General features: G+C 39.3%; 1 protein-coding gene across 1 annotated transcript in view; it reads left to right on the forward strand.

Annotated features, from left to right (window-relative positions):
* Positions 1-14,352, forward strand: part of nr5a2 (nuclear receptor subfamily 5, group A, member 2) — a 45,811-nt gene that overhangs the window by 13,951 nt on the left and 17,508 nt on the right. Inside the window, exon 5 of the mRNA XM_066647192.1 lies at positions 10,561-10,680. Coding sequence (XP_066503289.1) covers positions 10,561-10,680 — 120 coding nt within the window. The remainder of the gene's footprint in view (positions 1-10,560; positions 10,681-14,352) is intronic.

Here is a 14,352-nt window from a genome sequence, read left to right on the forward strand (position 1 = left end):
TGTGAAGGGAGACAGAGGAGAGGAGAACACTCGGTTCCAAGCATCATTGTCTCTCTTACCAGTTTTGTCTAATTCGGTGACCCTAATTTTATTTACCTATCCAGACTGGATCAGCTAAGGCTAGTGTCTATAAACTATAAATATGGCAAGATTCAAGTTTAAATAAATATTTTATTTGAAATAATTATACTTATTTTACACAAGTTACATAACATATTTAATACATCTTATTTTAAAAAGTATGTGTGAGGAATGGAACTGAGGTTAATGAATAAACAAATAAGCAACACATAAAAAAGTGAGTCTAACAGCAAAATTTAGAACATTTTTTGTACAATCTTAACACTTCAGTTTAACCTTCTGATGCACAGCATGTGACAGCATTTACTTGATTTTCATTTGGACTCAGGTTTTCAGACTTTTGTTTTAACTGAAGTATGCATGGTGTTCGTACTGGCAGCAGGCTGTATGATTTCACTCTCTATTAATATTACATGAATTTACGTTTGTAAAATACATTGCATCCCTGTACTCTTTTTTTTTCTTTTCTTTTTTTAATCTGACAGTCCAATTTCAGGGGTGCAGGTTAGAGACTATAATTTGTAAGAGAGCTCGTATCTATAGAAATTAATAAGGCGTTACAGATGTGATCTGTGAACTTGAAGGCGATTTATATCACCCTGTCTAGCCACCTCGCACACACATGCTCAAGCACACGCGCAAACATAATCCCCCCTCCTGTCCTTCTCCCAGACCAGCCATATCCTTCCAGTAGCACCCTGCTTCAGGTCAGCCAGGGTTGCTCCCTGACAAACGGCCTGGAGCTTGCGGCCTGCCGGCCAGGTCGCAGATTTGTAACTGTGTCCCTGGTCCATTGCATTTGAATTATTCCACCCGGGCCTTGTGTTGCTTTACATTACTGTGCAGTATAAAGGTTCAGGAGGGAGGGAGGGGACTGAGTGGGGAGCAGCAGGGAGGGATGGGCTGTTTGGGCGGGGGGAGGAGATGAACAAGGCCCTGCAAGCGGCACCAAGGGCAGGGGTGCATGGTGAAGGACAGGGGGGGAAACAGGTGGGAGGTTAATGGCCCCTGGACCGGATCCACCAGCCGCTCAGACTTGATATATGGGCTTTAGGCCTGGTGCGGGCGTAGGCTTTCAAAGATATATTATTTCATTTGAGGAGCAGCATTCTCGTCCCCGCATTTGTCCACTGATAGATGATATCCCCCCGCTCACCGGCAGCCACAATTGGAGATGGCGTGTGAGTTTTTGTAAGGCCTGCTCCTGTACATATTTTCTCTCTCTCTGTCTTTCTCGCTCTCTCTCTCTCTCTCTCTCTCTCTCTCTCTCTCTCTCTTTCTGTCCCATTGACCTCTCCCTTAGACACTCTCCACTCTCCCTCTCCTCTCAGCTACAGACCTTTGAGCTGACAGGTTTTTTAAGCTTCTATTCCAGTGGTAGCATTATCTGTTTGATCACCAGAGATGGGGAGAAGGAGTGGGGTCACAAAGGCATTTTTTCATTCATAAATTATGTAGAAATGGACAAAAACAGTATATCTTGTCATGAATTCTGGAGTAGTGCTGTGTTTTGACAGTTTATAAATATTGCAATGAAAAGTAGAGGTTTTTTTTTTAACCAGCAACTTACACAATTCTAAAATATCTAGATATATTTTTTTCATTTTTAAAACTTTCAATTCCAGGCATGTTATTCGGATGCATCACTTACATTGCTCAACATAATGAATCATCGTTTTCAAACTTTGTAATTTTTATTTATTTGTTTAAAAGTTAACACATCCTTTTTCCCCTTTGTTTCTCACCATAGTCTTTGCATGTAATTGTTTGACTGTTGTGACCAACTGTGGAGTGCTGATATCCCAAACGTAATGTTCACTTTCCTACAGCTGAGGTCAGCCAGGCTGACTTGCTCTATCCCCTAAAAGCCGCCTTTATGCCCCAGAGATGTTGCTGGGCTGAGGAAGGAAGTGTGTGCACTTGTTAAAAGGAAAGATTTAGGGTCCGAAGTCCCTGCAGGACCCCTGAGGGACTCTAGGGAGTGCCAGCAGCAGGCGGACAGGGGTCTGCTCATCCACTTGTTGCTTTGATGAGGGATAAAAGCCTGTCATGAAGTCCATGATTCTGCAGGAGAGCTGATAGACTCATCCAGCTTCTCCATTCCTCCATACTATGTCCCATTCATACACAGTTAAGCTCTCTTTTCTCCCTATTTTTGGTTGAGGAGCACAGTCAAAAGTGTGTTTTCTTCTTCCATTTTTAGTGTCAGAATCCAATAACTGTAACATGAGACAGTTCTGCTTTCACATTTTCCAAGAATTGTTAGAGGACAGTTGTAAGAGAAAGTGCCATTGTGTTAAATAATCCATATGGTATAAGAATGGAGAAGTAATGTAAATTTTTATAGTTCAAAGGTCTGACCCTGTAGCCTCAACTCAGTCCTGTCATTCTAGACTGAGATGCATGACACCAAGAATGCAAATGTCATTCAGGCCATATTTTTATTTCTCCCATCCATAAATCAAAATATTACCAGACATAGATCACACTCATTTGGGCTTGGTTTATAAAGCCCCTGTAAATTTACACCTGTTCTTGCTGATGGCTTAAAAAAATGAAGCCATAAAAAGTGCAGCTGAAGTTTTAAAAAATGTAGCACTAGACAGTGGGACTTTATGTAAAACAGACGTAATTCTTTTCTTTTTTTAATTTAAAAAACACCTCTGGGTAAAACGTATAGGACCTGTCAGTGTTGCTCTTGGAGTTCCCCAGAAATTAATTTTCTTTTCTTTTGCTAAGTGGTGTCTCACTCTCTTTCTCCAGTGTCCCTTGCAGCTTAATTATCTGCTTGTAATGGGTATGGGTCTAAGGTTGACAGCCTTTGCTTGCCACTTCTGTCAGCAGTTGTCTTCGATGTCTATTTTTGCAGTTTCTTGTCAGCCATCTATTCTGGATGTGCTGAAAGGGTCCAAAGACAATACATAAGCATGCTAGCTGGAAAGACAAGCAGCAAAGTGGTTTAAGTTTACACTTATATTTAACTGCTGTGTGTGCTCCGATTGGTGCTCTTCAAAACACCATGTGAGTTTCAGCTGTGCAATGTTATGCATGGTTAGGACGGGGCTGTAAGTGTTTGGAACCCTGCAAGGAGAAGACGAAGCCACCTGTTCATTATACAGCTCTGAATTGTTGCTTCATTCAATCACTTGGTCTCTTTAGGTCAAAACGTAACATGCTGGCATAGCCCTTTGTTAAACGTTTCCATATACATTTGACGGCAGGACTTTTCAGCTTTTACAATAGCATTCTTTTTCTATTGCAAACCTTCAGAAAAGATGAAAAGTGTTTTTTGGCTATTCCTGAAAGGATGTGAGGGTGAAATATTTAAAACCCACAGCACACAATTGCTTAGAGCATGACAAAAAACTGATGTGTTGACAGTGGCTATAAAGTTTGACAGGGGCTTTGCAATGCTGTCACGATTCAAGTCGCGAGTCAAATTACGTTAATATAACATAATGTCTTGCGGCCCATACCAAAGCTCTCTGTAACAATCAAAATGGCGTGAGCTGGTTGTAGATTTTTAGTACTCTCATTATTTAATGTTCTTATGAATCAGTAGGAAAGGGGTGTCTGCAGCTGTACAAGTACTTTTCCTTATGCTCATTACCATAAATGTGAATGTGCTTTTGTTGTCATGGTACTACTTACAATTAAATTATGCCGCCGCATTTAACCCATCTGTGGCAGCGAACACACACTCACACACACCAGTGCACTAGGGGCAGTGAAACACACAAACACACATTTTAGTATTTTATTTTGATTTAAAATTAAATAAAATATCATTTAAAACCCAAATAAAAGTTGAGTCATTACAGAGTTCATAATTAAATTCACTATACATATTTATCATGGGTAAAGGCAACAGTATCTTCTGCAGATAAACACTCACACACACACTAGTGAACTAGGGGCATTGAGCACACACACACGCACACACACACACACACACACATTTAAACTGAGCCTACCTCTGCACCAGGAAGTAGTGAGGGCTTAGGTGCCTTGCTCTAAGCATCTTAGCCATGGATGTTGAGGATGTTGACAGTGTTACTTCACTCCTCCTGAGCCCCAATACGTTACAAGGCTTCTAGCTCAAGGTTAATACCGCAGTGAGTCCATTAACAAAAAGTGTGCCTATGACACTGATGCTTTTATATAATAAGTGTAGAAGATCATGACCATATACTGTTATAGTGTATCAAGTACATTTCTTTTTCAATATGTAAAGACAGTAAAAAAAAAGAGAGGTATATGCCTCTTTAAATTATTACTCAGTAAATTTTCCATATAATATAATGGCCAATTATTTTGTGAGGCAAATATAATTGACAAACAAATTAAAATAAGCTTCTGTTGTATCTCAATTTAAACAGTTGGTATTAAAACAGGAACAATCAGTGATTTTAATGGTTTGGTACTGAGCAGGATAACATCATGCACCCCAACACTACATGCGTAAAGCCACTCACGCAGGCAACTGCCTGCTCCTTTCCAGCTGAATAATACAGGAGTCCGCACCCATTCCCCTCTCTGAGCCAATCAACAGTCATTTCCTCCTGTCCATCAACTTGTCACACAAGAGGAATAAATATTGACATCCATTGCCAATAAAGACTCCTATAAATTGTAAAATCGAGAGGAAAAAACAGTACAAGAGGAAATAAAATCAAATAAAAATACTGCGGTCATTTCAACCATGGGGAAAGTGTGTGTGTATGTGTGTGCTTGTGTGTTGTAGATTTAGCACTATTGGTGGATCAATAGTCAGTCGACGCTCTCCACAGAACTCATTTTGGATTTGGAAAGCATTATTTTCTCACTGTGCTAAGGTTGGGGGTAGGGTGAAAAGGAATTGTGTGTGTGTATATGTGTTTTTTGTACGTGTGGTGGGAGTGTACTTCTGGGAGCTCTTGCTCCCTTGACTTCATGTATATTAGGAGACTAATGTTCAACTGAATAATTGATTAGGGCTGCTCTGTTTTTGATAATTAGTTGATAGCTTCTTAGCTTTAAGCTCTAGGATCCATAGTAAGAGACTGCAATGCTCTGGTTCTTTTTTTCTTCCCTTTTTTTCCCCAAAACATGTTACGAGCATGTTGCAGAGGAACAACAGCGCTTAAGAGCTCAAATGTACTGAGCTGTGCTCCTGTATGGCTTAAGAGTATGGATGGGGAGAGAACAAGCAAGCTTTTTCTCATAACCTGTTTCCATCCCTTCTTGCTTCTGGTGTTTTTCTCACTGGTACCCAGCTGAGATTTTGTTCAAGTACTGCATACAACAATTGCAAAAAGTACACAATTATCTGACATTTTATGGTTTTACAGATTTTTTTTCTTTTATATGTATCATAGGTAATGTAGGATTTATAGTGTCAAAATAGGTTGAAAAATTAAATGGTTATTCCATCAATCATGACCCTAGTGGATCCATTTCTAAGTATTACACACGTTTATGCTCTGCATTCATATTGATTACCATGCATATTTTTGCATATTTCATACTTCATATTTATCTTTTGTGCTGCATTGTGAAAGGATCAGCAAACGTTTGCCTGATGATGATCTATGATGTGACTTTGAGAGGCAAGTGAAGCTCCTGGCAGTGCGGCACATATTGAGTGACTATTTCTGTTTGTTTTATTTATTTTTCCCTTCTTTTCGAAAACCGCTGCCTCTCTGTAGTAACCCATATTAGTGTTTCTTTTAGCAAGCTTGTTATTTAGGCTCAAACAAGTATAAGAACATCATGTTTAAATCATCTAATCATGTTTCAAACAGAACCTATGTAACAATATGTGCCTTATTTGTAATTAATCTAATTTTGTAATTCTTGGTTTATCTGGCTTTACAATATAGGTTTTGTAATTACGAAGTGTGATTGGATTAAATATTTACTCCATAGCTCCCTACAACTTGTCACCGATCAGTAACTCAGTCTTTCCTTAAACACTTATTTGAGCTTTTATGGGGCAAAACTCAACTAGTCTCAAGTCAGATCATAAACTGGCAGAAGTTACACCCATCATCTATTGTTTTCTAGATTCTATAACATGAAAGCAATGGGATGAGCTTTGATCGAATGCAGTTTGATTTACAGGTCAAGGGTCATGCTCAAGAGTCTGTTAATGTGGTCATCGTGGGAACTGATCAATCTCCATTCCTCGGCTTGATCAATCAGGCACCCAGTCAGGACACACACAAAACATTCGTGGTCAGCCCATAGAAGCAAATCAACACCCTCAATTTAGCAGCCAAGCACAGACCACCCACGCCAGGTGCATATTGTCACTGTTGGACAAATTTCTTATTTCAAAAACAGTAACTTTACAGCAAAAGAATACATTTCCTAACTTGTATTGTAATTTAATGCAAAAATATTTTATTCCAAGATTATGTATCTGGATTAAATTAATAGAATTTAAGTTTGTTTTTATTTTTTCAGAATCAGTACTAAGTTCATGTAAAGCTTAAAGGGACCAATAACAAGTCTGCTATTTTGGCATGACCTTTAGAAGGAGGTAGCTTTTTTTGTTGGACCAGAACCAGTAAAAAAAAAGAAGATACATGGAAGTGCATATTTGCGGATGTACAAGGAGCCTATCAGAATGCAACCAGAAGAATCCTGACAGTGAGGCCTAATTAACACTCTAGGTATCAAAATAAGGGATTGTTTTCATCAGCAAAAATATGTTGGTTTGGATATACATATACATTATGTTGCGTAAGAAACACAATACAGAGTATCAACTGTATTATTGTATGATTGTAACTGTATTAGCCCCTTCTTTTAACCTGTGTACACAGAGTAGTTACAGACACTACAATGAGAGAGAGAGAGAGAGAGAGAGAGAGAGAGAGAGAGTAAGCAATTCCAGGCTGAGCCCCCGAGGAAGAATATAGGTATGGAGAAATGTGCCCACAGAGGCCGATGGCCACCTGCTCAAAGTCCCAACATGCTTATCACCCAGGGCAGCGGGCTTATGGGAAAGCAGGGGAACAAACATAGGCCCTGCCCTGATAAACAAGCAGGGAGATTTCCACTAGATCAGGGAAAAGACAGGCCACAGGAATCAAGCCTCTTATTTACAACATTAGTCTGAAGCCTCTGGGATATCCAGCATGGATGGTAAAAACTGAAAGCTCCACACACAGTTATCATCTGCTCAGAGGACTTCTGGCCCAGAAATAAAAGTGTTATTATCTGTATTTGTATTCAAAATAAATTGTAATTTTGACCTCCAATAATAAAAATATTACCCTATCTTTAAAAGAACACTAAAACAACTTTAAAATGCCTTCCATTTCTTGGTAATGGAAGGCATGTAGCACAGCTGAAATTCATACCTAAATTCCTACAGTAGGGCCCTACATGGCTAAGTAGCCATTGGTTTCATTAAACACGCCACCCACAGGCAGAATTAAAAGGCTTTTTTTATTGTTTTTCCCATTGTACTCATTATTTGCCCTGACTGTACTTAAAAAGAACAGATAGAATTAACTAATGGGAATTCTCAACCAGAGGATTCTCTATCCCCCCTCCATGAAATAATTAATGTGTGTCACCCTGGTGGAAAGCAAGTGTATCTAACAGCAGATGAACAGATGTCCAGTGAAGACAACTCAAAGCTTCTTCGCTGCCCAACAGGCTCATTGAAGTGACTTCAAACCCCACCCGTTGGTTTCCCCACCAGCCACACTGATCCACATCCAAGAAGTCATAAAGGTCCATGTAGAATTTCTCCTTTTTTCCCCCGTCTTTATGTAAATGTCATTTTGGGCCACATACTCACAGTCTTTTGTGTGTATGCATACGTGTGCATGTGTGTGCGCTTGAATAAATCATTCATTTCATTCTGTTCATTAAGAGGCATTAAAGAAGATTCCATTAATCTGGTCATTAGGGCACTTCAAGAAAAAATGAAGCTACTTATTAAAAGCAGTTCCAGCTGTGTACCCTCGTTATTCTCTCTTATCCGCAGAGCTTAACAATGCTTGTGGCACTCTACCAAAAACATGAGGGGAAAGGATGGCCATGTTTGGCAATTTGGACTCTGTTCCATTATCACTGGTCTGGACTTGCAGGCAGAGATGAATAAACCGTGCTTTTGGGTATGTGAAGGAGATGTATTTGCACGTCATTTACATTTGAATAATCGGGCATGCACACATACTTAATTACCAAACATTTATTTTACTATTTCCACAATACCTCTCAGTATATTTGTGAAAAAAAATGCACAGGACTGTATTAAAGACTCTAAATTCATGTGGAGACGAGCTAAAGGCTAAGCAATTGATCGGCACATTGATGTAGCAATGCCTCAATGACGGTAAAGGTGTTAAATTGGTTTCTTGGAGGATATGCATTTTTCATTATAAGTGCTGAGAGAAAGTTCCTTGTAAAAGCCTGTGATTATTTTGAAATATTTAAGGAACCCACCTTCAACAAGGCCACTAAATGAAAGCTTTAGAGTCAATCTGGGCATAGAGGAGGTGTAACAAGTTTGTACTGCTGGCTATTTCAACAAACGTACACACTTCTTTTACAATAAAATTCTCATGATTTCAGAGCTTTAAATGTAGTCTAAAAGCCAGAAGGCTTTTCTTTTACTTTCCTTCACTTTCTGTTGTGGTTATATTTTTCTTTAATTTAGGTGGACTAAATCTGTCTTGAATTTGAGCTTTGCTGAAGTCCATAACTTTAATTCATTTTGGCAGTCCTCCAGGTATAAATATGACGGCTTTTACCCAGGCCCAGTATAGATAAACATTAACACAGTTGTAATCTTTATTTTATTACACCCTAATCATAACATTTTATTAGTTTGTATATTCCTTTAAATTCTCAGTTCTGTTTTCTTAGAAAGAGATGGTGACAGAGACTCTTTTATCAACAATTTCTGTTGTACAGACCGTGTGCTGCTGTTCATTGAACTGTTTGAGATTTGATCTGACTACTGTTCTGAATCTAAAGTGTATGGTACTGACATAAAGATGGCCTGCTTTTATATCTGGATCTAAATATGTCTAAGCCTAACAGCATATATCAGAGCAAGGCTGAGTTAAAGTGGGCCATGACAGGGCAAAGATGAAGGCAATAGCAAAGAAACAGTGGCAAGGGGCCTTATAAAGGTCAGAGATGCCTGTTTTCTATGCTTCTAATCTCCCTTGACTGCCCTGTGGCATTCTCCTTCTTGTTTGATGATGCCAACATGAATGCCATGTTTGAGATTTAAGGGGAAGGGTTTTTTTTTTTTTTTTGTCTTAAAATTTGGAAAAAGTGACATGTCCTTTTGGAGCCTGGAGTCTCTCTGAAGCACAATAATCTGGAGACAGGACTTTGCTTTAGGTACATGTCTTTATACACTAGTCATTGTACAAACACATTTTTATGACTATGAGAACTATTCATATGAAAACTGGTTTATTAAATTTAAAAATTCATGTCTTTTGGTTTTAAAAATTCAGACATTATTAAGATTCACCTTGGTCTGAAGTACTGCAACTTCAGTATTTGTCTTATTGACTGTATAGCTTTCAGAAAGCTTATCTTAGCAGCTGCTTTCTTTGCTCTTATTGTGACTGCACTACTAAAACACAAGTTTTAGGAGTCAAAACACTCAGAAATAGAGGTTTTGATGACGGTAAAGTCTCTCAAGGCAATAAGATAAATGATTTAGATTAATTTCTAGCCTTTGCCTTGAGAAGATTAGCCTTGAGAATATTATTCTGATGCCCTGAACTTACTTTCTGCCTTATTTTTTAATACCTTGTCTTCTTTTTACTTTATTTTATTTATTTTTGGTGTGGTGGTGGTGGTGGGGGGGGGGGTCTTCGCCAAATGCCCACTGTGAAATATCCAAAGCCATTTTTTCACATTCTTGATAAAACTATCAACAGGTTAATATTTGTGAGGATCGATGGATTGTTTGTTTTCTTCTTTTTCATGTTCTCTGCACAGTGTGCTTCTGTCCACCTGTAGCTGTGTTGTGTAATCATTGATACCATGAGCCATGAGAATTCAGCAGGAGTGACAATGATGCCGTTGTTCAGTTTCCCCATTGATTCATGTAAGAATGTGTTCCCACAGTGCAGGAGTGTGGAATCTTACCACTTTGCCCTAATGTAATCACAGGTGATAAACGAAATGACCCACAGAGTAATGGTGCTGGACAAACAAATTAATTAACAACAGGGAACAGCATTGACATGCATGGTGAGAGAAGGGGCAGGTGTGTGGCTGTGTTTACATGAGATCGTTGATGGACTTTGTGTGTTTTGGAAGGGAAACGAAACCTAGTTGGAATTGGAATGACGCATCCAGTGGAAAAGGGGAAAAAAAATACATTTATTCCTGAACTAAGTAACTTAGAAGGCAGCTTCTATTTTAAGACTGTGTTAAAAAATGTCTTCTACCGTTAATAATTGAGTGTAGTAAAAGTACCTAATTCTCTGGTTCTCTGCTTTCATTTAGGTTGATGACCAAATGAAGCTGCTTCAGAACTGCTGGAGTGAGCTACTCATCCTTGACCACATTTTCCGGCAGGTGATGCACGCCAAAGAGGGCTCTATCCTGCTGGTTACGGGGCAACAGGTGAGAATCTGTTCCATAGCCATTTCTGTTACCTGAACACTTCTCTCAGTGTGCACGACCTCCCCATAGAGCTCATCAAGCATCTCGCCAGTGTGGATCAACATCCTTTAAAGTACTATCGACTGGCCTAGCCTATGCAGTCACCACTCCATTAAAAATAGATTACGCTTATAGGTATAAGCTAATGTGACCAGAATAATCAATTGTGCATTTCTTATCAAGTCTGTGGAGTCAGAATAAATAAAACGGCTGGTTAAGCATGCACAAGTCATCCCCATCTATGGGAGAAAGAAGGAGTAAGGAAGAGAGAAAAGGGAAGAAGCCGTGATTTACCTTGCTGGTCTCTACGGAACAGTGTTGGGTGGATGCCTGAGGCTTTGCTGGAGATTTCAATGCAGGGGGTCCTTTCATTCTGTCTCGGTCTCACACACACATACACGCACATACACACACACACACACCACACACAATCACACTCAAAATGTTTAAATTGCTCATTATAAATATGCTTCTTAGCACCCACCGTCTGTCAGTAGAATGTTAGGTATTAATTATTAATCCGATTTTTCCCTCCCCCTATTCGAAATGTGAACTTCAACAAAATGTTCAACAATAGAATCATAAATATTAAAGTAAAAGAGGGATTCAGTAAGAAGCAGTGTGTAGCTACTAGGCAGACAACTGTATATTAGCACTTAACTACTCTACGCTTAGTAGAAAGCACAGAAAATCTGTACTAAACTAATATTCAATATGACAATTTTCAATTCCACTTTTATTTGAACTAAAATATGGGGAGCAGCCAGCCAGTTTGTTTTGGAGCAATAAAACCATGCCCTGTTGCTGTAATTTAACTCAGCTACTGGTCGTCAAATGTGTACCTAGCAGGGTCACCCTGTTCCCCACACGACTGGGCAGCTGTTTGAATGCTGTGTAGGAAGTGAATGAATGTGTTCTCTTCCATTACTATTCCAGTCAGATACATTCAAAATATTTTTCTGTAGCTCTCACCATCCGGACTTCTGATGCTGAAAAATTATTTTGTATGTATGATTATTTTGAATGTATAAATACTGCATTTAAACAAATGCATCTCTACTGATATTTGGTAACTTAAAAATATTTAGAAACAGTTGGAGCAAATATTGCAAAACTCAGTTTAAGGGTCTTTCTTGGTATGAAGTGTATGTTTTGATTTCCAGCGTATTGTTAAAAGCATATACAGAAATGACCGAATTGATACGATTTTGTTCTAGTGTGAGCTGACAACATATCAAGGATATCATATGTGCGACTTTGGCATTATTAACAGGACTATACACTTAATGTATGATATTTTTCTCTTTCAAATGAACCTCCATAATTGTTAATATTTATATTACTGCAAATTAAAATACTATGGCTTAAATAATCTTTGTACTTATTCATAATATTTGCCTCATATTCCCTTTAGTTCAACCCAATTTGCCATGAGCTGCCAGGTAAAATACAGTTTCATAATATAAATTTCAAACTGTAATTATGGGTTTATTGATGGGGATGTGATAAAAGCACCTACAAAGCTTAGAGATATTAAGCTGGTAGATGTGGCATTAGCGGAGATGTGAGTTTTCATTACATTTTCTCAATATATACTCCAGCTATGCATGTCGTTGTCTATTAGCATTTAGATTTTTTAGGCTTTGAGCTCTTTATCTGAATATAATACAGGCTTACTGTGAGGTGTGCAGGAACCTCTGTGTTTGATTAGTGAGGGCTGCATGGTCACTGGCCTCTCTGTGTGTGACTGGTGAGGGCTGACTGAGAGCAGTGGGTGAAGGGAGGGAGGCCATGTCTCGTTTGCATATTTTGGCTAATGAACAGCTGGTGTTGAAAGGGCCTGTGGGGAGAGGAGTAGGAAACATGCACACTGTTCATTATGTCCTATTATTCCACAGCAGGCCAGGAGTGACAGGCTGGTCACACACACACACACACAAGCCTGCATGTATACACATGCGTGAATAATTCCTTATTTCCCACAATTTAAAATGTTTGCTTTCTATTTGTGAAAATGTGGAGTTAAATACTCTTAGCATTGTGTTTACATCTTTTACACAATATACAAGAACATGAAAAAGTACAAATTGCAGAATGATTGAGAACACATAACTGCAACACACACACACACATACACACACACACACGTTTGTTTCTGTTGCAGTGTGTGCGTGGCAGTTAGGTGGTTGTTCTGCTTTTTCTCGTTCTCCCATTCAAACATGTGTTGTTGCTTTTCACTGTCATTTGCTATGGCAGCAAAGCACTGTGGGGGATTATCTACAAAATGTAGCGACACACGACACCGCGTGGACAGCTTTCAAATATGTCACCAACCCTCACACTCCCTCCGTCTCTCTCTCTCCCTCTCTCTCTCTCTCTCTCTCTCTCTCTCTCTCTGCTTTCTCTTGGTGTCCAGGACACCCAGTCTTTTTGTCCTTCAGAAGAATCCAAATCAGAGATAGGCAGCCCATTTATAATCAAATTTATACAGTGCTTTGTCTTTTGTCAAGATCAAGAAGCAATGGAGCTAGAGTGTCAGGCAGAGTTAGTGAGTATCACTGCATAATATTTACTGAGTCCTACAGCAAGGTCTCCCTGCATCACACACTTCAACATTTTACAGTATTTGTTTTATCACCTGCCAGACAAAAGTCTTAGAAATATTCCTCTGAAAGATTTCAAAAAATGTTTGGAATGAAATTATTCAGAGATTTTTAAGAAGTGTTTTTTTTTTTTTAATGGTGACCTTATACTTTATACCTTTTTGCATATTTATGAAAGTTTCATTTCAAGTAGTCTGTTGATGTGTATGTCTGTGAAACCACACCTATAACCCTGTGATTGATTACATTAAAACAGAAGGTAGTTGAAGCTAAGAGATCCACTCACTGATTCCACTCATGTACGGTTGATTTTATGGAAGCAGGCTGACACCTTTGGGTAGGGAAAGTGTTGGTTTCACTGACTCATAAAAAAGAAAGAAACAACATGTGCAGAAATAATGCAAGAATGATGGAATGAAGAGGAAGACAGAAAATACGAGATTTGGCGGGGAGGGGGAGGTGAGCTTAGACTGGTGAGAAATTCTCTAGGCTGAGCTTTAAAAAATTCCGCTCATCATATTTACACAATAAATAAATTCCAATCCGCACGCGTTTTTAATTGCAAATCTAGCTCCAAGGGAGCCCTCCCTGTGCTTAGGAGGCCTGCCGTCTACCTACCTCCAGAAAGCCTAGCACAGTCAATTATGGTAATGAATTGTCAATAAATATAAAAATTTAATATGGCCTGCTTACAGTGAGTGGCAGCTAAGGACTTGCCTCCAAGACAAATTTGCTGCTGCTGCAGATATTAAGTGCACCTGAAAGGGGAGGGTTGAGCCCGGTAGCCTGGGGGACCTCCGGGGGCCCCCACACACTCGTGCCTCTCTAGCCCCCCTTCATGTAGTGATGGGAGCAAGGGTCCGAGGGTCCGCACGCTGGGGACGGAGAAACATGCTGCTCTCCCTCTTCTTCATTTTGATGTTGATTATCATTCCACCCTCACCCTTGCACACTGTCCCTGCTGTGCTGAGAGCAGCTGAGCTGTGCTGGATAACACATACACGCACACAGTGAGGGAGAATGAGAGAAC

Source organism: Hoplias malabaricus, chromosome 16 (assembly GCF_029633855.1).
Source record: "Hoplias malabaricus isolate fHopMal1 chromosome 16, fHopMal1.hap1, whole genome shotgun sequence".
Taxonomy (NCBI): domain Eukaryota; kingdom Metazoa; phylum Chordata; class Actinopteri; order Characiformes; family Erythrinidae; genus Hoplias; species Hoplias malabaricus.